We start from the raw sequence: 27,823 nt of genomic DNA, 5'->3' as shown, positions 1-27,823 counted from the left end.
CCCCTGCTGCCTCAGGGCCTGGGCCCTGACTCCACCACTGCCCTGTGCCCCATCCCACCCCCAAAGAATAACACCCAATGGTATCCTCAGATGGAAATGGAGTTAGGCTGGGAATAGGAAAAGATAGAGAACTACCCATTCCTGGGGAGGAAGGGACTTAAATAAATAAGTAGCCAGAAATTGGTCCTCTTGCAACAACCTGGCCAACAATCAGAGATGTGCCCACAGCGCCCCCTGCTGCTTGTGGAAAGAGATTACAGGAGCTGCTTCCTTTTTTTTTTTTTTTTTTTTTTTTGTTTGTTTTTTAATGTTTATTTATTTAATTTTGAGAAAGAGAGAGACAGCGTGCACAAGGGATAGAGGGGTGGGGGAGGCACAGAATCTGACGCAGGCTCCAGGCTCCGAGCTTCAGCTCAGTGTGAGATCATGACCTGAGCTGAAGTCAGATGCTTAACTGACTGAGCCACCCAGACGCCCCTACAGGCACTGCTTCCTGACTAGAGCCTGAATCCACACTAAATACACATATTCACTCACGCACACACAAAGCACAGGGCAAATTCAAACCTTAATAGCAGAATGTAAGAGGGAGTACTGACTGGGCAGGCAATAAGAGTGCCTTCTGAGGTGTTGGGAGTTTTCCTTATCTTCATCTGGATGGTGGTAACACAGGTGTTTGCATATGAATGGAATCGTCAAGTGTACATTTATGATGACTGCCCTTTATTGTCTTTTACAGTAACTTTTTTTTACATTAACTGTTAAGTTTTACATTAACTTTTTTTAGCCCATGGGAGTTGAGGTTTATTTACTTCAAGCACCACTTATTGAAAAGACTTTCCTTTCTACTATTGAATTGCTCTGGTGCCCTTGTCAAAAAAATCAGTTGATGTTTGTCCTTGACTGGAAGCTCTATTACATTTCATTGATCTGTCTTTCTCCTTACACCAGTACCGTGATATTTGATGACTGCCTTATGGAAAGGGTTGAGATCAGTTCATGTAAGTTTCCCACCTGTGTTCTTCTCTTTAAAGTATATAAAATAGACTGACAAAACAAATTCAAGAAAAATTTACAAGTTTAAAAGACAGGTACACACAAAAAGAATCCAACACCTATATATTAGGAGATCCTGAAAAGGAAAGCCAAAACAAGAGAACAGTACAAAGTCAAGTACAAATAGTACAGAACGAAGAAACTTTCCTTAAATTTGAAAAAAAACATTTTTTTTTCAACGTTTATTTTTTTTTTTTATTTTTGGGACAGAGAGAGACAGAACATGAACGGGGGAGGGGCAGAGAGAGAGGGAGACACAGAATCGGAAACAGGCTCCAGGCTCTGAGCCATCAGCCCAGAGCCTGACGCAGGGCTCGAACTCGTGGACCGCGAGATCGTGACCTGGCTGAAGTCGGACGCTTAACCGACTGCGCCACCCAGGCGCCCCGAAAAAAAACATTTTTGAAACCATATATTCCAAGGGAAACTGTACACCTGAGAAAACTGATCTCAATGACCAACACAGGATGTATTCTAGTAAAATCAATAAACTTAAAATAAAAAGAAATATACTTTGGGCATCGAGGCAAAGTAATAATAATAATAACTTACAAGAGAAAGAAAAATCAGGGGTGCCTGGGTGGCTCAGTCAGCTAAGCATCCGACTTCCGCTCAGATCATGATCTCACATTTGTGAGTTTGTGCCCCAAGTCAGGCTCTGTGCTGACAGCTCGGAGCCTGGAGACTGCTTCAGATTCTGTCTCCCTCTCTTTCTGCCCTTACTTATTGACGGCAATGTTTTATACCAGAAGAAACTGGAGTCACATATTTAAGATATTCGAGGAAGGAAAACATGAGCAAAGAATTTTAGGTCTAGCCAAACTGACTTCCAAGTACAAAGGTCAGTGTTATCAATATGCCACAGTCAGCCATGAAAGCAGAGATGCGTGTAGAACCGGCATACGTAAGATGTGAGTACTAAAAACACAAAAATGCCAGAATGGACTTAAACCATCTTGGTAACAAGAAACAGTAAAATTTACCCAGCAGGTGTCATGAATGTGCTGGAGGAGACGAAAGGTTTGTGTCTCACTTGGGGTCTGGAGCTCTGAGCCATGCAGGCTTAACTGAGATGTCATAGGAGTGACAGGAATAACTAGCTTTGTCTCAGCCTGGAGCCCAGCAATAGTCAGGAGGACCATGTGCCCAACTTGGAGCCAGAGTATGAGTCAGGAATCCCAAGGGCTGATTGTTTTTCTTGTAAAGGAGGACTTTGAGGAACTGGCAGCTGCTGGCAGTTTGAGGTATATCCCACAACGTTGCTGCCACTTCCGCTACAGGATATGGTGACCTTGTCTCTCAGGGATCCCAACACTGAGGCCAGCTGAGTCAGCACAGACTGAAGCCTGAAAAGATAAAGAGAATGAGAAGGCAGTGAGAAGCCCCACAGCCAGTGGTTGAGGACTTGGCTTCTGGAACGGAGCTGCTTACTCTTGAAAGCTGGCTCTGCCATTTACATCTGTGTGACCTATTTCTTCATGTGTAAAATAAGGATAATAGTGATATCAATAATTGTTATTAATAATTGTCTTATTAATAGCAATGAGAATGAAATGCACTAATAATAGAAAACTGTCTGGAACAGAATAAGCACTGAGTGGGTGTTAACTATTAACAACATTATTGAAACCGTGGCTCAGCCTGATGTGACCAACAAAGGCAAATGAAAAATGAAAATTTCTTACTGTTTACAGCTCATTGACACATCCTTGAGACAGGCAGAGTGACCTTCTTCTGGGAGCTCAGCTGCCTGGATGGTGACGCTTTGCTAAGGGCAAAAGGCAATCTTAGGTTAACATTATCCTGAACCCCAGGATCTTGTAAGTCTACTTTAACATATAAACATTTCTTTAGAGGGGGGCCTGGGTGGCTCAGTTGGTTGAGCGTCCAACTTCAACTCGGGTCATGGTCTCACAGTTTGTGAGTTTGAGCCCCATGTTGGGCTCTATGCTGACAGCTCAGAGACTGGAGCCTGCTTGGGATTCTGTGTCTCCCTCTCTCTCTCTCTGTCCCTCCACTGTTTGTGCTCGGTCTCTCTCTCTCTCTCGAAAATAAAATAAAACATTTAATAATAATAATAATAAATAAATAAATAAATAAATAAACCTGAACCAAAAATTCCTTTGGAAACTTCCTTATCTCACCCCCACCCCCAAGATATATGTTGACAATCAAACTCCAAGTTTATGACCCACTGATATACATCTAAAGGGTCTCATGCCTGAGTTTTTACTAAACAGTAATAAATGACCTTTTTCTAACAGCAGCTAACCCCTCAAGGTCCTGGAAAACTTGCTTCCAAAATTCCTTAGAGACTAAACACTATCCCTAACCCCCTCCCAACCTGAAGGTATACAATCAGTCACCAGCCACAACCCCAGGGCAGCACGTTCTGCCCACGGGTCCTGTCCCTGTGCTTTAATAAAATCCCCTTCTTTTGCACGAAAGACGTCTTAAGAATTCTTTCTTGGCCGTCAGCTTGGGACTCCCATCACTCCAAAACCCCATCAAGCCTATAACCAAGGAGAGAGAAGAGAGATCTGGGAATTCTCAGGTATCCCATCCACCACTACCAGGCACCTGTGCAGTAAGGAAGGAAGATCAAAGGGTTCCTCTCTGAATATGGGTCATTTGTCAACCTGAGGGTCCACAGGAAGGCCTGACCTGCAGTTTCCTGGGAGATCTGAGGGAAGGCTGCAAGGCTCCCCAGGCCGAGGGGCGAGGGGGCGGGGGTGGGGGGGAGGCAGCTGACTATTCAGCGCCCCCTGCTGGCCTCAGGTCTTACCTCCTGGTGGGCGAATGAACCCAAATTGGATTAAAACAGCAGAGGGGCTCAGGTGTTGCCTCTTTGCCAACTGGCCACATTCCTTAGATCCAATTTTAGTACTGACTGCTATAACAGTATGGAGAACAGACCTTAGGGTGCAGGGTGGAGTCCAGGGAGATGGAGCTTGGATCAGGATGGTGGCAGTGGAAGCTGGGAGGATTGATTGGATCTCAAACATATTTTGAAACGGGGATGGCAGGATTTTTTGGAAGGGCAACAAGTGAGAAAAAGAGAGAAATCCAGGATGCTTTCAAGGCACTGGGCTTGAGCAAGCAGGAAGATGCCATTTTGGAGATGGAGACCCTGCCAAAGAGTGGGTTTGGAATCAGGAGTTCTCTTTTGAAAATGAATCTCACTGTGCCTTTTAAATTTTGGCACTTCCCAAACTTAATTTGACCATAAAACTTTTCTTTTTCCAGAGCATCTATCAGGACTAGTATTCCAATAAAGGCAGGTTGGGGAAAGTGTCTGCGGGGTGCAAGGGAAATGTGTATATGCTATTATTTAAAAGATATTTTAAAATAAGGTCATGAAAATTATTTTAAGTCTTCCATAATCCTAATGCTTTAACACACAAAAAACCTGCTTTTATTGCCCAATTCATCTTGCAGATATATTTTACACAGTGCATTCGTTCGTTCCACAAAGGTGCATCGAAAGAAGCCTGCTATACACACATCTGCAGTTTTAATTATTTTAATTATCAACAGCATATATATTTTCATGCTTATGCGGTTTTCATAATCATTATAACAACTGTCATTTTTGCATCGCAATAGCGAAGAATAAGGTGGAGGATTTGGGGAGGCCTCCGGGAGGGGTCAGGATGGAGGCTTGGGGATACCCCCCCCCCAAGGACCGCTGCGAGGAGGGATCTGGGTGGGAGGGTTTGGGGACCCCAACCGACCGCGGCGAGCAAGGGCTGGCTGGAGACCATGCTCCCGGAACGTGGGAGCCACGGAACTCTCGGACGCCGACGTGCGCGCACCGGAATTCAGACGAAGGTACGCCAGCAGCGGCCGGACCCGGAAGTAAAGGTTGCCGAGTTCCCCGCATCGCCCGCGGCCCCCCACCCCCCACCCCGAGCGAAAGCTGAAGCGGGAGCTGAGGCGGAAGCTGCGGCGGGTGAGCGGTGGGCGGCGCGGGGAAGCGGGAAGCGCCGGCCTTTTGGGGGCACGTTTCCCGAATGCTGGCCGGGCGCCCAGGGGTCCCAAGCCCGGGGCTTGGGAGACGACCTCCTTGCATTCTCGCCGCCTCTTTCCCGCCCCGGAGCTTGCATTGGCGGTTCCGGGAGGTGATGATCGGCCAGCGCTTAGTCCGGTGCCTGGAAGGAATAGGCGCTGCAGTAAATACTCTCGTTCGTCAACCTGGTCCGCGGTTCTTTTAAGTGGGGTCTGTTGTCTGAGTCTGTTGTCTGAGTCTGTTGTCACGAGTAGGGAAACTGAGGTTCGGGGAGGCCGTGCAGAGGTCGGGGCCAAGTCAGGGCACGCTCCACTCGCCGCTACCTGGGCCCTGGCTCAGTCGTGAGGGCAACCGGGTGTTTCTCTGAGGTGTTGATGGAGATGAGGGAAGGTCCTTTTGTGAACAAAACAGCTAGAATCCGGAGGCACTAATTTCTTACAGGTAAAAAAGAAGACTGTGACCTAATCTTGCCTCTAAAGATTTGTGTTTAAGCACAAAGCCTTAGGGAACAGGACGTGGAGAAGTCAGCCCGACGTGGGCTTGATGGCCACTTAGCCCTGGGTTCCCCAGAGCCTTGGCAAAGGTCACCTGGCACTAGTTTGGATTGTTCTGAACCTCCGTTTAATCATGGTTTAAAAATTACAAAACCAGCTTTGTCAAGCTGTTGCAAGATTAAACAAAGTAGCAGTTTGTAGCAATTGTTTGCCTCCAAAGGAGGAGTCTTCTTTCCCTCTTTTCCTGACTCCATGGGTATTGGGTTAAATTGCTAAGGTGGGAAATCCTAGGGCTCTGCATGCTGTTTGGACCCCTGCGAGGCCTCCACTCCCAAGCCAAGTTCACTTGTTTATAAGACTGACAGAAAGGACCTTATTATGTACAGCGTCTCCCAAAGGACACATACCATTGGTGGTATTGCTGTGGATAGTTGACAGGGTAGTAACAGGCTCACCTGCGTATTTGCTGTCAACACTGCCTTAGCACTTGCTGATCTCCCCTTTTGAAATAAGAGAACGAACTTTAGGCTCAGCTTTACCAGAAAACAAGACCAAACCCGATACACGACATAGGTTACGGAAAGAACCTGGTTCTGGCCATTGATCACAGGCTTTCAGTTCCTACAAGGCTATACAATTTCCCTTTTTAAAAATGTACATTTGGGGCGCCTGGGTGGCGCAGTCGGTTAAGTGTCCGACTTCAGCCAGGTCACGATCTCGCGGTCCGGGAGTTCGAGCCCCGCGTCGGGCTCTGGGCTGATGGCTCAGAGCCTGGAGCCTGTTTCCGATTCTGTGTCTCCCTCTCTCTCTGCCCCTCCCCCGTTCATGCTCTGTCTCTCTCTGTCCCAAAAATAAAAATAAACATTGAAAAAAAATGTACATTTAAGGTTTTTTAAAAAAGCAAAAACTTAAGTGAATAATAATGTTGGTAAAGCAAAAAGGTTAAGATGGTATATGACACAACAATGGCATAATGAAGGTTGCAAACCATTGCTTTCAGCTATTACTGACTTCCCTTTTGAAATCTGAGTGTGCCTTAATGGAAAAATAGGTCCCAAATAATCACAGAAAATTAATCACAGTTAAAACTGGAGAATGCTTTTAAGACGTGAACCCTGGTGCCATTTAAAAAAAAAAAAAAAAAAAAAAAAAAGGTACCCGGCTGGAAGTAAGGAAGCATGAGTTTCAGCCCCAACTCAAATTTCCCAGGTAACCTTTGGAAAATCCCTTTCTCTGAGTCTTAGTTTGTTCTTCCTTGAGACGGTTGTACCAGATCATCACCAAGGTCCCTTTCCCAGGATTCTATGATTCTGAATCCTTAAAGGAAGTCATATTTTTTCCACAAAGTACTCATGCAGAACTGAAATATAAACTGTTGAACTAGAACGTGTGTTTCTTTAGAGCCACTACTACCAAAGACCAACACGTATTAGTGGGGAGTAACAACTAGTCTGTCCTGTGGACGGGTGACCAGAAATCAGAACAGATGCTGACGGCCCTTTGTGGGCACCATCCAGTTGTCTAGCCTTGGATGAATGAGGTAATCCCTTTGAAGATGCTAGGGTAAAACATTTTTCTCTAAAGTGATCTTTTTTTTTTTTTTTTAGTTTTTATTTATTTATTTATTTTGAGAGAGAGAGCATGAGCAGGGGAGAGGCAAAGATAGAGGGAGAGAGAGAATCCCAAGCAGGCTCTGTGCTGACAGTGAGATCTCAGGAACCGTGAGATCATGTGAGCAGAGATCAAGACTCAGATGCTTACCCAACTGAGCCACCCAGGTGCCCTCTCTCTAAAGGGAACTTTAGAGAAGAATCTGTTAATTATTTACTGAAAAGGTATTTAGGATCCTTAGGTGTGAAGAGGAATAGTAGAAATATGAAACTTCTAGAAACTGACACCATAGGAAAAAAGAACAGTGAGAAGTGCTTGTAATACTCATACAGATTTAAAGTCCGTTTTTAAAACTTAGACATCTAAGGGGCGCCTGGGTGGCTCAGGTGGTTAAGCCTCCGACTTCAGCTCTGGTTATGATCTTGCAATTCGTGAGTTCAGGCCCCGGGTCAGGCTCTGTGCTGACAGCTCAGAGCCTGGAGCCTGCTTTGGATTCTGTGTCCCCCTCTCTCTCTGCCCCTCCCCTGCTTGCATTCTGTCTCTCTCTCTCTCAAAAATAAACATTGAAAATTTTTCAAAACAATAAAACTAAAATTAAAAAATAAATTTCTAAAATTTAGACATCTAAAAGTATTTTTATTATTCACTTTGCAGGTAAAATTATTGTTTCATACATGCAGCCATTTATTCAATCAGTATTTGCTTAGTGTCTACTACTTACTGTTAGAGTAAACAGTAAACATTTTACCTCTAATTTGCCGTGATGGGTGTTGCTGGCCCTCCTACTACAAAGAGCTAATTTCCTTATTATATTAACAGTTCCTAAAAATAAGAAAACAGCAATCCAGCTAGGGTGAAAAAGGATAAAAAATATGAATAGACCATTCACAGGAAAGGAAATCAAATGATTTTAAACGTGAAGAGGTGTGCTTCTGAGCTTCTGAAATCCTTAGGTATCTTTCATACCAAAGTTGTTTTCTTCTAGTATTTTTCTAGTTTCATCTTTTTGCTTAAATTTCTACTAGATCTAAACTATGTTTTGGTGGAAATTATAAAGTAGAAGTCTAGCTTTAATTTTCCTCCCAGAAGGTGGCTCAGTTGTCTCAGTAGAAGACACGTTTTGGTGTTTTGTTTTTTTTAATACAGTGCCATACTTGTCAATGTCAAGGCCATATCTATAACGATCAAAAAGACAGGGGCACCTGGGTGGCTCAGTCAGTTAAGCATTCGACTCTTGATTTTGGTTCGGGTCATGATCTCACAGTTGGTAAGTTCGAGCCCCACGTTGGGCTCTGAGCTGACAGGATGGAGCCTGCTTGGGATTCTCTCCCTCCCTGTCCCTCCCCTGTGCGCGCATGTGCTCTCTCTCTCTCTCAAAATAAGTAAATAAGCTTAAAAAAAAGACAGAAAGGGCCCATGTTTCTTTTATTTAGCCAGCAGGTATTAGATGTCCTGTATCAGTCATGGAACTAGCTATTACAGTTGCCAGCAGTGATCTAGACCTCAGGCTGCTCCTGTGCTGGCGGGGAGATGAGGCAGTAACTAACTGTGTCACAGTGTACAGTCCATTGTAATGGACTGGGGACAGCAGGAAATGACTCATACTGTCATGGGTGTTAGAAGAGCTCTTTAGAGTTAGCACTAGAGCCCAGCCGTTACGCGGCCAGGCTGCATTCTCCAGCCTTGGTAGTACATTCCAAGCAAGGGAACAGAGGCTTAAGAATATGTTTTTCTTTAGACAGTGGTGTCCAATTTAATTGGCCAAAAGCACGGTCTGCAATGCTAGAGGTTGTGTGGGGCAGGCAGGAAGGTAGATTGGAGCCCATTGCAAGGGGCTATTAAGTTCTGGGGACTGGATTCCCTGGCCAGTGGATCTCAGGCCCAGCGCCCAGCTGTGGATCAGAAAGACCTGAAGAATGTGGCCTGGACATCTGCATTTTATAAAATGTCCCAGGGCATCCTGATGCTCAGCTGAGGTGGAGGTGCTGCCCTCAGCCCTGAGGAGTAAACAGAACCATGGCCTGGGAGGAGGGCCATCTGCCCTATTCCAGCCCATCACTCAGGTCCAAAGGCCCCGAAGCCTTCGTACCATGGATCTGGGGACAAGACAGACCTGAGGTCATGGAGCCATGTCACTGTCTCCCAAAGGAACCTAAATCCCCAAGGTCATCTCCGAGCCAATTCCATTGCCCTGATTTGTTCAGTGTCTTCAAGTTTCCCTAACTTCTTTTTCTTACCTCAGGTTTCTTTTTGCTTATTTATTTGTTTTTTAATTAAACTATGCCCAACACGGGGCTCGAACTCATGACCTCGAGATCAAGAGTCACATGCTCTACCAACTGAGCCAGCCAGGCACCCCTGTGTTTTGGTTGTTGTTGTTGTTGTTGTTGTTGTTTTTAAGTAGGTTTTGTGCCCAGTGCAGAGCCCGACGACCTTGACTTATGACCCTGAGATCAAGACCTGAGCTGAGACCAAGAGTCAGGCACTTGACCGACTGAGCCACCCAGGCACCCCTGTTTTTTGTTTTTTAAAGTGAATTTCCTTCTTAGGAGTATAGATTCCATTAGAAGCATTACTATTTTCTACGTGTCTTTTCTTCTCTTCAGGAGTCAGCGCTGACAGCAGTGTTGAGCCAAAAAGCAGAGCAATTTCTGAACTTCATTGCCATCTCTCTGAAACTGGAGTGGCAAGGGCCAAAGCCCTTGGCAGCTTTAAGACAAGATGAGGACCGTGCTCATGGTTGCAGAAAAGCCATCCTTGGCCCAGTCTATTGCTAAAATCCTCTCTCGAGGTAGGGAAGACCAACGCGGTGGGCGGGCGGGGGGGGGGGGGGGGGGTTGGAATCTATGAGCATGGTCATTTCTTTCTTTTTCCAGCTCTCTGGAGTTGACTTGGTTCAAGATAGCAAGTGCTAATGAGGCACCTTGGTATCAGTCACTGGGGGATGCATTTACTGCCGCACCCGGTATGAGCCAGGGCTGGGACTCCAAAAAGGTACAGGCACACTTCACAGCATAACACCAGGCAGGCTGCTGTCAAAGTACTGTGCCTCTCATGTTGTTGGTCATAAACAGCAACCAGCCCTGGTAACTTACCCAGAAAGAGAATTCATCGGAAGGAAGAAGACAGAGCCAAGACCCCACCCTAGTCTAAATTTGACCCCAGTCTGAGACCCCAGTCTAAGTCTGAGGCCATGCCGCGGACATTGTCACCACAGGACCCTTGCCACTGGACCCTCAACCCATGACTGCTACAGCTGCAGCCTGTGTGCTTATGTCACTCAGGAGTAGCCACTAGGCTGACCCTTGGCTGCGGTCCTCCTGAGACACCAGGACACTAAGAAAGGGAACATGTGTTCCTTACCCTAACTCTGGCCACTGGGATAGTTGGTGGGGTGCTACTTCCCCTCCCATCTCTGAATTCTCTCCAGAAAGGAAGGGTGTTTGCATGCTGGGTACCCAGAAATGGCAGATGTCCACCATGACCTCCCCTTGGCTAGGACAGTGAGCTAGCATCCCTCCAGAAGGGAGGGGAGAGCTGAGACATGCCCACTTCCCAGAGGCTAAGAAAGGTCAGCCAAGGGGCTGTCCGGGGGGAGCATGAGAATATCGTGGAATTTGATAATGAGGTCCCTGGATACCTTTGAGTAAAGTTTGAAAGAAATGAGGCTGAAATGCAGAGAAAGGGCCCAAGAGTGTCTGCTCTTAAGAGTGTTCAGAGAGGGTGCTCCTGGCCTTCAGAGACACAGGGCTCTGCATTGAGAGCACACCATACTGGTTGGTCAGCAGCGGTGTTTTCCGTGAGATCCATGACCTCTCAGCACTCCATTACCCGCAGTGGCCCAGAGAACATCATCACTGACCAGTCTGGGGAAGGGGTACTCTGGCCCTCCGAGAGGCAACACCAGGGCCTGGGGCCTCCACAGCAGTTGTGGCTTGCTGGAGCAGCCGTCACTGCACTTCTGCCCTGTAGGAAACATGTCCTCACGCAAAGGGTTGAACGGAACATGCTCAGTGCACGAGTACACAGGGACTTTCGCTGGCCAGCCCGTCCGCTTCAAGATGACATCTGTCTGTGGTCATGTGATGACCTTGGATTTCCTGGGTAAGCCCCCCATGCCCCTGCTCACCCTCCACCCTGCTAAGGGAAGCCCTGCGAAGTGCTCCCCTGGGTCTTTTTGGAGCCAGGGGAGGGCTCCAGGCAAGGAGTTTGTGCAGAACCTGTGAGTCCTAAGGCCAGCAGATTGTGGAGGGTTGACACAGGGTCTCTGGGTGACATGCCCAGAACCCTGGCTTTGGAGCTCAGTGCCCCTGGGTCCCCATCCCAGAGGCACCCCTTAGTCACTGCACGCCCTATGCTCCTTCCTGTGCTTCCTGGAGGCAGAGAATGCCCACCTTAGGGGGCCTGGCCTCTGCAGGCATTTGGGAGGTGGTTCCTGCTGAGTGTGACTATTGTCCAGTGGTCATTCAGTGGCTGTCATTGTCATCCTTGTATCATTGTTGTGTCACCTTGGAAGAGCCAGCATTAGTACCCAACAGAGCTAGGTGCAGGGCCCTGTGGTTGACAAAGAGTTGGCTGGGACTGGGGCTTCTACAAGTTTCTGTTCCACAGATGTGAAGTGGGTCTTACAACAGTGCCATCCACTTCCCAGGATTGTTTGAGGACTAAGTGTGACAGTGAAGGTAAAGAGCTTAGCACACAGCAAGGTCTCCTTCCTATTGCTCAGTGACAACAATGACATCAATTCAGTTGTGTCGCCAAGCATTTGGACTGAGTTTTATCACCAGCTGGCAGTTGGGGAGCTAGGATTTAAACTTGACTTGAGGCACCTGGGTGGCTCAGTCAGTTAAGTGTCTGACCGGCTCAGGTCTTGATCTGTGGTTCATGAGTTTGAGCCACACATCAGGCTCTGTGCTGACACCTCAGAGCCTGGAGCCTGCTTGAGATTCTCCCTCTCGCTCGCTCACTTGCGCGCTCTCTCTCTCTCTCTCTCTCTCTCTCTCTGACCCTCCCCTGCTCATACTCTGTCTCTTTCTCAAAAGTAAATAAAAACATATAAAAAAAATTTTAACTTGACTCTATCTGACCCTATTCTCCCAGGCTACACAAAATGGAGACTAAAAGAAAGCTGGAGGGCTAAGCATGCAAGCACTGAGCCCTGAATAGAGAAGTAGGTGGATGTACCAGATAAGAGGCCCAAAAGATTGATTCCCCACAGGGATCACCTGAGCACCTGTCAGTGCCAGGTAGGGGGAGAGTTACAAAAATTCAGGCTGGAAGACAAGACAGAGGTATGAGTGGTATAGTTCAGTGCTCTGGCAAAGTGAGCCAGCCCTGGAATGGCACTTCCAGCCACAGGGCCTGTGCTGAAGTGAGGTTGGAGCAGCAGCAGCCCGGCCCAGTGGTGGCTCCTGTGGGTGGCCAAGGTGTGGTGTCACCTCAGCAGCCTAGGGGAACAAAGGCCCAGCGCTGCCTCCAATTGTGAGATTGCCCTGGGTAAAGTGTTCTCCAAGCCTCCTTTTCCCCGTTTTTGAGGCGAGACCACCACCATCCTCCTGAGGTTATGACGATTGGAGAGGTCAAGCCCTGTGAGCCAGGAAGTATGATTCAGATGTCACTGTGGCTGTGGTTTGTAGGAAAGTACAACAAGTGGGACAAGGTGGACCCTGCAGAGCTGTTCAGCCAAGCCCCAACAGAGAAGAAGGAAGCTAACCCCAAGCTGAACATGGTGAAGTTCCTGCAGGTGTGTGGGGCGTGCAAGAGCACAGGCACCTGGGGGGGGGGGGTGTCCACCCCTGCACTGCAGGAGGCCTCCTGAATCCTTCCCCCTTTTTTGAACCTGGCGGCCTTTGCTGGATGCCTGGGCTGGCCTTGCAACCCTTTCTGAGAGCGCCCCCTGCTGGCCCTCATGGACAGCCCTGTCACTCAGCCCTGGGGAGCAGAAATTCTGTTTTTTAGATCGTTTGGCACTGGTGGTGGTTTTTCTAATTTTAAAACAAATGCATACACATGGAAAATATTAAAAAGTAGAAGGAAGAACAAATCATTTATGATCCCACTAAGACAACCACTATTAACATTGAGTCTTATTGCAGCCCTTTTTCTGTGCAGCATTGCATTAATGACTTTTTGTGCCCAAAAAACTAAGTTCTAAGCTAAGTTCTATAAGTGGCTAAGGCAGCCTAAGTGCAGCCAGCTCCTCTGCTCAGCCTGGGTCCCACTCGGCACTGGCCCTCCTACTTGGGGCTCAGGGGCCAGGCAGGAGCACCATGGGTGGGCATTGAAGGGCTGGGCTGTAGAGGTGCCAGTCGCTGTGTGCTATGTGGCAGGTGGAAGGCAAAGGCTGCGACTACATCGTGCTGTGGCTGGACTGTGACAAGGAAGGGGAGAACATCTGCTTTGAGGTAAGAGGGGTGCCCACTGAGGTCCTCACTGCCAACCTTCCCACCGACCTCACTCGCAGTCATCCCGTTCTGGGGCTGCAGTGGGGAATCAGCCATGTTGCCTTAGAAATAGCCTTTTTTCCTCCTCTATTTTGAAAATTCCATAGACACTTTCAAATGCATGGACTCTACCAAGGGTGAAGGAGTGTTACTTCCCCTGCTGGGGCTCACTGTGAGAGCAAACAGAAAGGGCAGAATTTTCTGGGTGGATGGGAGTTTCCCAATCAAGCTGCCTCAAGGAGAGGGTTGGTTTCCAGCATCCTGGCCACTGGGCACCTTTCAGGGACCTTTGGCCAAGGCTGGTTGACACTCAGCAACATTCCTCACTCCTTTTCTCACCTCCAGCCTTCACTGTCCTCTCCCCACCCAAGATACCCTCCCACCTCCTGTCTCCACCCTCCCTGCAGGGAAGCAGGTGCCTGCCTCATCTATGGCTGTGGTGCCCCCACGCTGGTCCTGGCTGGAGGTGTCCCCTAGTGAGGCTCACCCTCCTGCCTCTGTGTCCCCAGCTCTCACCTGGCGCCTGGCACACCCTGGGGCTCAGGAAATGCTTCCCGCATGGCAGAGGGTGCTCAGGGCACCCCAAGTTCCAGCGCAGCACCCTCAGGAAACGCGCTATGTCCCTTCCCAGACACTCCTCGCCTGGCCCCTCCCCTGCAGGGCTGCTCCTCCCCTGGGGGGCCTTTGCATCGAGGAGTGGAAGCTCACCAGGCTCTCTCCCCTCAGAAACAAAGGCACCTCTTCCCTATAAAGAAACTGCATGGCCAGGCTCCAGTGTGACTCCCCTCCCACAGCACAGCCTTCTTAGTGAGTCTGGCTCCAAGCCCCCGCTGTGCTTTAGCCCTAAGAGGGCCACTGCCCCCACCCCGCCACTCTTAAGCCCCATACCATGGGGGTCCCCTGTGCCCTTACCCCTCCTGTCGTTTGCCTTTTCCACCTCATCTCTGTTTTCCTTCCCTCGCTTTTCTCCAGTCTCTCAAAAGTTCCACCTACCCCTCCTGGCACTCTGCCCTCTAGAAAGAAGGGAAGTGGGTCAAGTGGGATGGACTTGGTGACTGAGCTCCCTTGCACCCATGGCAATAGCATCTGCTGGTTGGGCGGGGATGAGAGCAGAGGATGAGAGAAAGGGTGGTAGTAAAAAGGGGGATGTTTGAACAGATTTGTCAGTGGATGGAAGAGCAGCCATGTAGCAGGAGTTCTGTGGAGAGACTGAGACTTCTGGACAGGGAAGGAGACAGAGGAGGGTCTGGCAGGAGTCACACACATTGAGGGTCAGCCCCGGGCCTCACAGGCAAAATGTGGAGCAGGAGGTAAAGACCTCAGTGGTGGGTTACAGCTGGGCTGCCTCCCCCAGGTACTGGATGCCGTGCTGCCCATCATGAATCCAACCCACGGTGGCGAAAAGACGGTGTTCCGGGCCAGATTCAGCTCCATCACGGACATGGACATCTGCGCCGCCATGGCCCGCCTGGGCGAGCCCGACCATAACGAGGCGCTGTCGGTGGATGCCCGGCAGGAGCTGGACCTGCGCATCGGCTGCGCGTTCACCAGGTGCTGGCTGCCCTCCCTTTAGCCAGAGCCCCTGTCTTTCTGGTCCCTGTTTGCCACCCCAGGACCTGGTTAGCACTAGGCCAACATCCACATTCTAAAACCCCTGAAGAACTGTCTGTCTAGCTGATGAGACCACACAGGCCACTACTTGATAAGCAGAGTGTTTGTCTACACTGTGTGGGTCTTCAGGAGAGGGTGGAGGGGATAGAATATAGTAGAAGGGCTTCCCAGACCTGGGATGGGTGGAACCTCTGCTCTTCTCTCTTGCGTTTTGTGTCACGTGTGCACACACATGATTCCTCTCTGCCTGCACACACCCTTCCCAGCCCCCATGCTGAGCATGACCTCACCCTGTCCCGTGTCTTCTGAGCAGGGAAGCCACCTTGGTCCCCTCCCTGCACTCACTAGTAGCCCCATGCTGGATTCACATGGGTGGTTAACAATGGTGTCTGGAGTGAATACATAACCGGAATATCTTTCTCTGCCCCCTCCTCCTTATAGGTTTCAGACTAAATACTTCCAGGGAAAATATGGCAATCTAGACAGCTCCCTTATCTCCTTTGGACCATGTCAAACCCCTACCCTGGGCTTCTGTGTGGAGAGACACGATAAAATCCAGTCCTTCAAACCAGAGACCTACTGGGTGCTACAGGCCAAGGTTTGATTTCCTTTCCCTATGCACACTGGGTCTTTCCAGGTTTGGGCTGTGGACTCTGAGAGTTTTCCATCATCATCATAGCCATGCAAGGGCCTGAGGCCAAGGGCACAGAGGAGAGAGGCAAGATAAGGTTAGGCCTGGATGCATTGAATTTGGGTAAGCAGGAATGAACTCCACTTTGGCAGTGTGGGGCAGGGTCACCCCTAGGGCCATCAGCTGTGAGGGTCAGGTCCAAGGACTGGACTGAGGGCTATAGTCCACTGACTTTCAAATTTTTTAAAGTCTTAGAACCCTTTCTCCAAATAAAATTCTCCATGTGAGCTTCTTATAAGTTTTAAAACATAATACAGAGCTGGTCTGGTTGACGTAGGACTAGGGGCCCATGGACCAACTGCACCTAGTGGGCAGGGATGGCATTCAAGGCAGAGTTTCTAACACTCCTTAAGGACACAGCCTTGACTTTCGGCTCCCCTCCCACCTGCCTGGTCTCGGGGCAGAAGCCTGGAGTCAGCAGTCTTCCCTTGGGATGGGGCTGGGTCTCAGCCTACATATCTGTACACCTGCACACCTGTACAGGTATGACTGTGAGACCTTAGGGCTGGGATCATTTTGCTCCCAGGCAAGGACCAGCTTCATCTCTCTTGATTTTCACTCCTGGCAGTGGGCTTACCTGGATTTTTTCTCTCTTGTTTTGTCCTTTTATACTTTTTCCTCCAGGTTAATGCCGATAAAGACAGATCTCTTCTTTTGGACTGGGACCGGGTGCGAGTGTTTGACCGGGAAATCGCACAGATGTTTTTAAACATGACAAAGCTGGAGAAGGAAGCCCAGGTGGGCCTGCCCCACCCACATCTGTCACGTTCGCTCTGGCTGGGAGTAGACCTTGGAAGCCTCTGGCCGGAAGAGTAGTTTGTGGCCTAAGGTCCCATCTTTCTGTCCCTCTTTGAAACACAGACATCTTTTGGAAAGAAGAAAGGTTACAGAACTGCTTGCAGTAACCAGTGTGCCGCATACCTATCCTGTTCCGGGCACCGCCCCATGCCCATGACCTGCCAGGCCCCACAGGGATTATCCCCTTTTGTCAGGATTCCATTTCACACAGATGTCCCCTTTCTGTGATCTCTAAATGCTAACAACTCTGGAGGGACCTGTGTGCACATCAGTGAACCTGCCCAAGGTCACACAGCTAACATGGGATCCCAACCTCAGTCAGCTTTCATGGCCTTTATGGTGCTGTGTTTCCTACTCAGGGTTTTTATGAATTTGAGGGACATGTGCTTGACCTTTAGGAAAAGGGTGACACCACCTGGCAAGGGGCTGCCTACCTGGGATGGAGGTAGTTCTGCCACCATTACAGAGGTTCACAGCAGTAACAGCTACCAGAGTCATGGAGGCACAGCCTGGCCTCCTTCAATCACCTTCTCTTGTCCTTTTCCAGCCTTCCTTGGGTGCTCTCATGCAGTTGACTCAGGCTTCTAGAACTTCCTCCAAAGCTGCCTCATGCTTTTATCCTTGACCATGTTCCTCAAGAGACTCACTGCCATCATCTCCAGATCTCGACCCTAGTGATCCCAAGCCTCCACTGAAGCATGTACCCATTTTGTCCCAAATTAACCCCCCACATTGGTCTGTCTGGAATTCAGAAGGCACTGCCTTGGCCATGTCTCCATGGGATTGGGAGAGACGAGGCATTGGAGTTGAGTTTGGATTGTTTTTGTCCCAGGCAAGACAGAGTCCTCTTTTCTAACAACTGTTCTGCCCAGAGTTGGAAGCTGCCTAGTATTTTATCTAAACTGCCTCACGTTTATAAACGTTTCAAATGGTCACCAACATTTGAAAGTCACAAGATTTCGCATGAAAGTCCTGATTTGCAGCTTTTGCTGATGAACTGGAAGATGTAGCAATACTGGTAGGCCCTGGTGGAAGCACTCAGGTGCAGTGAGGGCAGCTGACTGCCCCTGAGACGGGCCTGCACTCCGTGGTCTGCTCCAGCCCTCACCTGCCATCCCCAGGGCCTGGCTGCCACTGGCTCCCGTAGGAGTTTGAATTTGCAGCCCTTTCTCTTGACTCTTCCCCATTTCTCCAAGTTTTCTCTTTCCCTAGAAAGTTCTCTTGGAAAGAATTTTCTTTCTTTTTCCCTTCCTTGGCCTAAATAAATATTCAAGTCTTAAGACCACTGTGATAAGTGAAATTGAGAAGCAGGGAGACCAAATGAACGAAACCAGACCCTTTGCCCATACCTCCTGATTCTCTATTATGGCCTCTTTTCCCCACTACCCCAAATCCCGGAATCTGTTCTGTCTTCTAGGTGGAGGCCACAAGCCGGAAAGAGAAGGCCAAGCAGAGGCCCCTTGCCCTGAACACTGTGGAGATGCTGCGAGTAGCTAGCTCTTCTCTGGGTACGTAGGGGCATTCCTCTAAAGCCCCCGAAGGGCTTGGAGCAGGCATGCGGTGAGCCATTCAGCCCTGGTGCAATGCCTGGGCTTCCAGGGTGATGCTGACTCTCACGCTCCCTTTATGCGCACTTGTGCTCCCCCTCCTCCCCCCCCCCACACCCCCGCTGTGTGCACCTGTGCTGAGTGCCTCATGCTCACCTATGTCAAGCCACAGCTCACCTGCAGTGTCATTCGAGGCTTAGTGGGAATCTATGCCTCATGCGGATTTCATTTCCAGAGTGGAAATAAGTAATAACAAACTGACAAACACGAGAGAGGATTCCATTTTGGAAGATTATCGGTTAATATGCAACAGCCCCTTTGGACTTATGTGGGGAAAATAGACCATATTATTGAACATCCATGCAGCTGCTGCCAGGGCCAAACACATGGCAGGCCATGGTCAGAGACCACCTATAGGGCAGGCCTGTGTGTCACTGGCACAGTGGAGTCCCCTCAGAGGCATTAGACGATGGAATTCCAGCCCTGGACCCAAACTCTGGTCCAGTGTCAGCTTGGCTACTTTCTTTCTTGTCCTGGAGCCTTGGTTTTCTCACAAGAAAACAGCAGCCATTGTGACCATCTCTTAGGGCTGATTGTTCTAAAAGGATTAAATTATTGTAATGGTGTATTGTAACAGCAACAGTGGTAATGACTGCCACTACCCAAGAGAGATGTCCTGACTTTAGCACCCCAGAGTAGCTTCCCTGGTGTAGGGAGAGAGGCCAGGGGTGGGAGGTTAATGCCCCAGGCTAATGTCCTGCAGGGGCCAGTGTGACCAGTGTTGATGTAATGTCTCTGAGCCTTGTTGCCCCAGGAGGAAGAAGGGGTTTTGACTGGAAAGTTGGCTGTCTCTGACAGCTGTTGGCCTCAAGGCACTGGTGCCTCTGCAGCCTGGGGAAACCTTGGCCAGTGTCCTCAGAACAGCACCTTCAGGGATCCTCGGAGGGCAGTGATGACATTGAGTGGCTAATAGCTGAGTGGCAGCCTCTGCTGCCCTCCCTCAGTAGTCCTGGAGTGCCACGAGGACAGAAACACCCACGGAGCTCAGAACAGGGGGTGTGTGCTAATTCTGCAGTTATAGTGGGACATCAGCAGATGCTGAGGCACAGTTGCACTCCATGGCCAAAATGTGAGAGAGCAGCACTTTGCAGGCCACATTTAATCAGCATAGCCACTAGTGTTATGAGGGTGACACTGTGGAGCATCCCTGTCCTGGGCCTACCTTTACAGGTTCAGGACCTCGGCCTCAGGTAAAGCTGTATGGGCACAGTGGCCTGGCCAGCAGCTCTGTGCTCTAGCTGTGCCCACTCAGAACCACCTCCACCTGCCAGGAGGCCCTGGCCGCCTTTGATGGGGAGGCTGAGTGCCCAGGCCCATTAGCAGGGACCTGGCCATCCCCAACATTCTGGCCCACTGAGCCTCCCATCCCTCACAGGCATGGGGCCACAACATGCCATGCAGACTGCCGAGCGGCTCTACACGCAAGGCTACATCAGCTACCCGCGGACTGAGACCACCCACTACCCTGAGAACTTTGACCTGAAGGGTCCTCTGCGGCAGCAGGCCAACCACCCCTACTGGGCCGACACGGTGAGCAGAGCCACCGCACACCCTTGTTCCCAGGCACTTTGGCCAAACCCAGAACTAGTGCTGGCTCCTCCCTGTAGGAAGTCAGCTATGCCCAGACTCACTGCTTTGTTTTTTCTCCCTCAGGTGAAGCGGTTGTTAACAGAAGGTATCAACCGCCCACGGAAAGGCCATGATGCTGGTGACCATCCCCCCATTACCCCCATGAGGTCTGCCACAGAGGCTGAATTAGGTATCGGGCACTCCCCCCAACACTCGCACACTCACTCAAACACACACACCAAGTTTCTGGGTGGGAAGCTATAGTCATGTGGCACCTTAGGACAGTGTCGGGCCCCGTTGGCAGTGTGGGGGCTCCCTCCCCCACCTGCCCCCAGCTGTGGCACAGAGGGTCACCTGAAGGTTGTGTTCTGTTACCATGGGGCAAGACAGAAGAGTAGTGGTGGCAGCAGGTGTGGGGTGGTATGCCTGAGTGCAGGTGCAGGTAGCTGCTCGTAGGAAGCAGGAGGGTGAGGCAGATGGGCAAGGAGGGGACAGGATGGGACCAAGACAGGGAGTGCTGGGGCCCAACCACTGGGTGTGCCTCCTGCTTCCCACCCGACCAAGGCAGTGTGGGGGCCTGTGTACTGGGAGGAGGCAGGGAAAGGGAGAACCGTGCAGGTAGAGACAGGAGCCACTGTGCACCACCCAAGCTTGCAGTCACCAACTAAGAACATACCAGGCCCTGAAGAGCAGTCCCACCTGGAAGCAGAGGTCGGAGCTGTAACTGTGTAGGAACCACCACAGCACAGGATACTCACTTTCCCTTCCTGCGCACTTCCTACTCCTCTCTCCAGCTTCAGTGCAGGCCAGCCCTGCCATTCTGTGCTGATGGCCAGGGCCCTGCCGCCTGAATGAGAGTGCTGGGGGGTCTTTAGAGCCAGAGCTTCTGGACAGTAACCAACTTCCTTGCCTGCTGCAGGCAGTGAGGCGTGGCGGCTCTATGAGTACATCACCAGACATTTCATCGCCACAGTTAGCTACGACTGCAAGTACCTCCAGAGCACCATTTCCTTCCGTATTGGGCCTGAGCACTTCACCTGCACAGGGAAGACCGTCATCTCTCCAGGTAAAACTGCAGGGCCAGACTGGCTCCTCCCTCACCTCCACAGACAGACGGAACATTCTCCATTGAACCTGGGGAGGGAGGCCCAGGGTCTTGGGCCTGGGCTGCCTGGGACGGGACCCTAAGTGGCAGCACCCTCTCCCTCCAGGCTTCACGGAGATCATGCCCTGGCAGAGTGTGCCGCTGGAGGAGAGCCTGCCCACCTGCCAGAGGGGCGACACTTTTGCTGTGAGTGAAATAAAGATGCTGGAGAAGCAGACGAACCCACCCGACTACCTGACAGAGGCCGAACTCATCACACTCATGGAGAAGCACGGCATTGGTGGGTGCACCCACCCTCCTGCCCACCCAGGCCCCAGGCCTGAGGGTTTCCATCCCAGGAGCAGGTCCAGACCTGCTCAGTGACTCTCCCGTGCCCAGCACCTAGTAACTGCAGCCCAGGGTGTGGCCAGCTCCCCAGGCAATGTTCACTCTAATGGGAACTGCCTGTTGTTTGATGTGCTGCACCAGCTGACCCAGCTCTGGAGGGCCAGAACAATCCAGGGTGCTGTGCCTGAGTCTTGTTCTGTCACTAACAGTTGTGACAGGTGACTGTCAGGGAACGTCTCACCTGGGTTTGGTGACAGTGGTGTGTGGGTGCTGCTCCCCCAGCATCCTCTGTCCTTCCCCATTGACAAGACATCCATGGCTCCCTGCAGCCACATACTGGACAGCAGCCCAGATCCCATAACCAAAATGAGCCCGTGAAAAGGGCTCCTGTGACCTTCTGAACAAGACAGCGGCCCTGGGCAGCCCTGTTAACCGGGAGCCCCCAGGGCTGTGTGAAAAGGAACTGGCAAGGGCTGCCACTCCGGCAGTGGCAAGAATGCAGTGGGCACAGCGGGGAGCGTGCTGGGGCTCAGATCCTAATCCCAGCATTGTCCTTCCAGTGCGGTACCTCAATGGCCTCCATAGCCTCTAAGCACCATCTGAGGAGGCTCCTCAGCACAGGGGAGCAGTAAAGGCAGCATCTGGCAGCGCCAGGTGACCCTGAAGTCTCTAGGGGAGGTGCCATCCTGGAAACTAATCACAAGGGACCTGGGAGCTGGAAAGTGGGCAGTTCTGAGCAGGTTTCAGAGGGGACGATTTGGCAGCGAGCATGGGAGTTCCTCCGTGTTCAGGGGTCTTGAGCCCTGTTTCTAGAAGGGGTAGATGTCTCAGAATTGAGGCAGGGAGAGGTCAAGGAGGTTGCATTTACCAAATGTGAGGGGCAGGCAGACTGAGCTCCCATGACCTTGGCAGAGTTCCTTAACCTGCATGAGCCTCTGTTGTTTGTAGAGGGGAATTAAGCGCCCGGCGCTGGGAGGGCCATTTTTGGATTCACAAGACCATTCTCAAAACGCATGGTGTGGTGTCCAGCACAGTGCTAGCCAAAAACAGAGGTGAGGGGGCTGAGAACCAGGGTCCCCATGGTGAGTGGGAACAAAGGTGGAGCCTACGGTCTGATGGGGAGCCTGCTATGGAACACTTGGTATGTGTTGCTATGTGTTTCAGGGACAGACGCCAGCATCCCCGTGCACATCAACAACATCTGCCAGCGCAACTACGTCACTGTGGAGAGCGGGCGCCGACTCAAGCCCACCAACCTTGGCATCGTCCTGGTGCATGGCTACTATAAGATTGGTGAGTCCGTGGGGCACCTGGGTGGCTCAGTCGGTTGAGTGTCAGACTTCAGCTCAGGTCATGATCTCACGGTTCCCACGTCGGGCTCTATGCTGACAGCTCAGAGCCTGGAGCCTGCTTCTTCTCTCTGCCCCTACCCTGCTTATACTCTGTCTCTGTCTCTGTCTCTCTCTCTGTCTCTCTCTGTCTCTCTGTCTCTCTCTCTCTCTCTCAAAAATGAATAAACATTCAAAAAACTTTTAAAAAAGGAAAGAGATTGATGAGTTTGGCTGGCTGTTGCTCCCTGACTTTGGCCTGGGCTGCAGCTCTGCATTCATCAGCCCCCAGCCTCTGACAGGCCATGGCCCTGTGGCAGGTCAACTCCCACTGGAACAGTGCTACATTGTCACCCCCCACCCTCCCCGCCCGGCCCCGGACGTGCCCCAGCAGGGTCTCTATGTGGTGGATGGATGAATGGACAAGTGCAAAGGATCCAAGAGAGGAGGCTCGAGGGGCTTTTCCCCACAGACCAGCTCCGGATGGGGTCTGGGTCCTCCTTGCAGAGCTCTTTGCTCTGTCCCAGAGAGGTTCCAAGGGTCTTAGGGGAGATGGCAGGGCACAGACCTGGCCTGAGGACTTCCAGGAACTGTGACACAGTCTTGGAGACAGGATGCCCCTGGCCACTTGACACTGGATTTTCCGGGTAGGAGATCAGGAAAGGCGTGGGACCACAGGACTGCAGCCTGAGCTGGTGGGGGCAGCCACAGCTCCCCAGTGCGAGTGCTCACAGCAGCACTCCCCTACTTGCAGATGCAGAGCTGGTGCTCCCCACCATCCGCAGTGCAGTCGAGAAGCAGCTGAACCTGATCGCCCAGGGCAAAGCTGACTACCGCCAAGTCCTGGGCCACACCCTGGATGTCTTCAAGAGGAAGTTCCACTACTTCGTGGACTCCATCGCCGGTGAGCCCACCTCTTCCCTACCCCTGTGCCAGAGGCCCCTGGGCCAGGGCTGCCCCAGCCGTGTGGGACCAGTGTCCAGATTTGGGCTCCGGGCTCCGGGGCTCCTTTGGGAGGACAGGGCAATAACATCTCATTGCTGGACCATCGTTGGGGTTAAAGAGCGGGCTTTTTTTTTAATAGTATTTTTTAATAAGTTGTGTTTTAATAAGATATTTTTAATAAGTTATTTTTGAGAGAGAAAGCACGAGCAGGGGAGGGGCAGAGAGACAGGGAGAAAGAGTCCTAAGCTGGTTCCACATTGTCAGCGCAGAGCCCGACACAGGGCTCAAAACCACAAACTATTGAGATCATGACCTGAGCCGAAACCAAGAGCTGGACACTTAACCGAGTGAGTCACTCAGTTGACCCAAGAGCACGCATCTTAACACCACACACGAGGCACCCAGCTCATGTGAGACATGAGGCCGCAGCCCTGCTGTTCCTGTTACCCTAGCACCCTCAGGGATAGAGACGCATTTACTCAGATGCTTGCTGTGGCCTCCCCCTCCATGCACGTGTCTGAGGCGGGCTGCCGGAGGCTAGGAGGATGTGACTCTTCCCTGTGCTGCTTGCTTTCAGGCATGGACGAACTGATGGAGGTGTCTTTTTCACCCCTGGCGGCCACGGGCAAGCCCCTCTCCCGCTGTGGGAAGTGCCACCGGTTCATGAAGTACATTCAGGTAAATGAGGGTGAAGGGCTGTGACCACCCCATCTGGCCTACAGCACCCTTGTGTACAGACCTGGGCAAGTCCTGTCGCCTCTGTAGACCTCTGCCTTATCCTTAGTCATAAAGAAATCATTGTTCTGGCTGCCACACAAGAATGAGAGGCCTACTGCAGCCTTGCCAACAGACACCCAGTTTCCCCTTGACCCCAGGAACATGTGAGCTGTGGGGGCTCTTAAACACATTGTCCATTTTTTCCTAACAACACATTATTTGCTATCCTGGGCATTAATACACATGCAGGGGTTCTAGAACTACCTTTCTCCATGCCTGGAGCAGGTGTCCTGAGACTCATGGCTATGGGTCCTTGCCTGAGAGGTCCTTGCCTGGCAACATGCTACACATTATGCATTATGTATTGTGTTACATGTTATAAGTTACACATTATATGCATATTCCGTGTGTTACACATTATGCATTGTGTGTTATGGGTTACATATTATGTATTACATATTGCACATATATTACGTATGTCTCTGTTGTGTACATAAGTATACATATGTATTATGTGTTATGCATACATAATACATAAGTAATATGTAAACATAATGTATTCTACGTGTGTGACATACGTAACACATTATGTATTTTGTATACACGTTAGATTTTCTGTGTGTATCATATATTATGTACTACATACACATTATAGTGCTGCATATTCTGTCTTAGGTATCATGTTATATACATTATATACTACATGTCACCTGTTACTTCTGTATTAGGAGAGTGAGGGCAGGCCAGAGAGCAGGGTGGCCTCAGTGACCCTGAGCCTCTTCCCTGGTGTTTCTGCAGGCCAAGCCCAGCCGCCTGCACTGCTCCCACTGCGACGAGACCTACACCCTCCCCCAGAATGGCACCATCAAGCTCTACAAGGAGCTCCGGTGCCCACTGGATGACTTCGAGCTGGTTCTGTGGTCCTCAGGCTCTAGGGGCAAGAGCTACCCACTGTGCCCCTATTGCGCCAATCACCCGCCCTTCCGAGACATGAAGAAAGGTGAGTGCCCCGTCTCTTGGCCTCAATCGCTCCCTCCCAAGACAGGCTGCCCCGTCCCCCCGGGGTGTCTGTGGTGCCTGTCCAGCCCCTGCCCTGCCCCCACGCTATGGCTGGACTCACCAGCTCAGGGACAGGAGACCTGAGGTGTACTTGGGCACTGCTGAGGCGGAGCCAGCCAGTCTGCCACTCTCTGTCCCAGTCATAATTGAGAGGGCAACTGTAATCCACTCACTCGGAATCTGGGCAGTAGGCATGCCGTGCCCTCTCCTGGGCTAGGTTGAGTTGAGTGATGCGGCAGGTTGGGGGGCCCCACCTGGCAAGGGGTGCACCCTCAGTCAGCGTCTACCTCCGTTCTCTATCCTCACAGTCATTACTGGGGAAAGGAGACACATGTGCATGGGTAGGGGTGGGTAGTGGGAGGCACCAACAGCACTGAGCCAAGAGTCTAGAGGAGGTACAGGGCCCAGCGTGTTCACCCCATGCTACAGACAGGAATGAGGTACAGCAAGAGGCATCTACCCACGTTCATCAAGGGCTCTAGGGAACCCTCAGGGGTCTCAATTCACCCTTCCTGACTCAAGCCTCACCTCTGAGGCAGGGACAGCCTGCATTTGGGCTACTAGGGTTACTGAGGCCCTTCCCTGCCCTCCAGCATCTTTCAGGGCAGCCAATGGCTCCGTGCGACCCAGCAGCACCGGAGCCACATGGAGCTGATGGGAATTGGCTGTGGAAGCAAAGTGAAGAGGGGGAATGGACCTGGCCGGAGGCCACCAGGAAGGCCTTCTGGAAATGATGGGGGCAGGGGGAGTGACACTCACAGGTTGAGGAGGTTTTAGATAAGCAGAGAAGCAGGGGCAAGGGCAGTGGGGGAATCCAGACCCAGGGTGATCAAGGAACACTTTTTGCTGGGACGACAGATCTGGACCATGAGGCCCTAGGGGAAGACCCTCTGGGAGGTGGCAGCAGGGGGGGCTGGGGGGGGGGGGACACAGCACAGGGTGGGGGTTGGTGTGCATCATGGGCTGCCCCCTCCCCACCAGGCATGGGCTGCAACGAGTGCACACACCCTACCTGCCAGCACTCGCTTAGCATGCTGGGCATCGGCCAGTGCGTGGAATGCGAGAGCGGCGTGCTGGTGCTGGACCCCACCTCAGGCCCCAAGTGGAAGGTGGCCTGCAACAAGTGCAATGTGGTGGCGCACTGCTTCGAGAACGCCTACCGCGTGCGGGTGTCCGCCGACACCTGCAGCACCTGTGAGGCTGCCCTGCTGGCTGTGGACTTCAACAAGGCCAAGTCCCCGCTCCCAGGCGATGAGACACAGCACACGGGCTGCGTCTTCTGTGACCCCATCTTCCAAGAGCTAGTGGAGCTGAAGCACGCGGCCTCCTGCCACCCCATGCACCGTGGCGGGCCAGGAAGGAGGCAGGGCCGGGGGCGGGCCCGGGGCCGTCGGCCCACAGTGAAGCCCAGTGCCAGGCGGCCAAAGGACAAGATGTCAGCCCTGGCTGCCTACTTTGTATGACAGCCCCGCCATCCCTTGCCAGGCTCACACAGTTGCCCTTGGGGCCACAGAAATCATTAAAACGTATTTTGCCTTCTCCAGAGCAAGCAGCTCAGGACCTTTCCCTGGTATCAGAGGGTTATGGCATCCTCACTGCGCTTCCTGGTCTCCCCGCCCCTCCTCTCCCTTCTGCACACACCACGGTGGTGCCTGTAGGGAGGCCACCAAGTGTGGAAAGGGGGATCAAGCTCAGTCTGAGGCTCACGTCATAATTCAGTATGTGTAACAGACAGCAAGGTAGCACAAGTAGGTAGCGTCCCTGATGTCTGCAAGGAAGAAAGGAAGGCACCAACTGCCTGTTATCCCAGGCAGGTGTCATAGGAGGAAGGCCTGGTGGAGGAGGAAGGCCTGGTGGAGGAGAAAGGGCTGAAAGAAGTCCTCACTGGACCTTGGCCTTCCCTGCAGCCCATTTTTTGGGGTCACACGGTGGCTCTGAGCAGGTCTGTGTGTGGTGTATGCGACCCTGGCAGCCTCCCAGGGCCTCTTCCAATTCCTGTTCTCAAGCCTTTACTGTCTCAAACAGAGGCAGGCCAGTCACTTCCCAGGGTGAACTGCAGGGAGCCCCACTGAAGCCATCTGCGTGATTTAATGTTTATTTATTTTTGACAGAGAGACAGAGCATGAGCGGGGGAGGGGCAGAGAGAGAGGGAGACACAGAATCCAAAGCAGGCTCCAGGCTCTGAGCTGTCAGCACAGAGCCCAATGTGGGGGCTCAAACTCACAGACAGCAAGATCATGACCTGAGCCGAAGTCAGACACTCAACCGACTGAGCCACCTAGGCGCCCCCATCTGCGTGATTTAGAAAATAATCCATAAACCAAACAGCCCTGTGGGCTGCCCTCCACCTGATGTCCTTCCTGTGCCCCATCACCACCACCCCAGTCCCCACAGAGGAGCACTCACATTAGGCAACCACGTGTTGAATATGCCACTCCTGCCCATGCTCCACA

The 27,823-nt window shown here is 51.4% G+C and overlaps 1 protein-coding gene and 1 non-coding gene across 6 annotated transcripts; one reads left to right on the top strand and one right to left on the bottom strand.

The window, feature by feature from the left end:
- The first annotated feature begins 4,893 nt into the window (after positions 1–4,893).
- Positions 4,894–26,915, top strand: TOP3B (DNA topoisomerase III beta). 5 transcript variants are annotated; one of them, XM_045041677.1, is made up of 19 exons: positions 6,807–7,099; positions 9,777–9,961; positions 10,047–10,135; positions 11,143–11,274; positions 12,807–12,913; positions 13,500–13,574; positions 14,968–15,164; positions 15,666–15,822; positions 16,540–16,653; positions 18,131–18,221; positions 19,696–19,850; positions 19,974–20,079; positions 20,809–20,955; positions 21,101–21,274; positions 22,486–22,614; positions 23,404–23,553; positions 24,172–24,272; positions 25,110–25,311; positions 26,352–26,915. In XM_045041677.1, exons 4-19 carry the CDS (start codon positions 11,148–11,150, stop codon positions 26,831–26,833), a joined length of 2,514 nt encoding a protein of 837 aa, XP_044897612.1. In that variant the 5' UTR covers positions 6,807–7,099; positions 9,777–9,961; positions 10,047–10,135; positions 11,143–11,147; the 3' UTR covers positions 26,834–26,915. The 5 variants fall into 5 exon arrangements, with proteins under 5 accessions (XP_011286220.1, XP_044897610.1, XP_044897613.1 ...); XM_011287918.3 differs by lacking the exons at positions 6,807–7,099; positions 10,047–10,135 and adding an exon at positions 4,894–5,008; XM_045041675.1 differs by lacking the exons at positions 6,807–7,099; positions 10,047–10,135 and adding an exon at positions 5,257–5,275.
- TRNAK-CUU lies at positions 9,452–9,524 on the bottom strand. Its single transcript has one exon. It is a non-coding gene; the product is annotated as a tRNA-Lys (tRNA).
- Positions 26,916–27,823: the final 908 nt, after the last annotated feature.

The sequence above is a fragment of the Felis catus genome, chromosome D3, assembly GCF_018350175.1.
Source record: "Felis catus isolate Fca126 chromosome D3, F.catus_Fca126_mat1.0, whole genome shotgun sequence".
In the NCBI taxonomy this organism is placed as follows: Eukaryota; Metazoa; Chordata; class Mammalia; order Carnivora; family Felidae; genus Felis; species Felis catus.
Note: the sequence above shows the minus strand (reverse complement) of the source record. Positions and strands in the feature narration are given on the sequence as shown.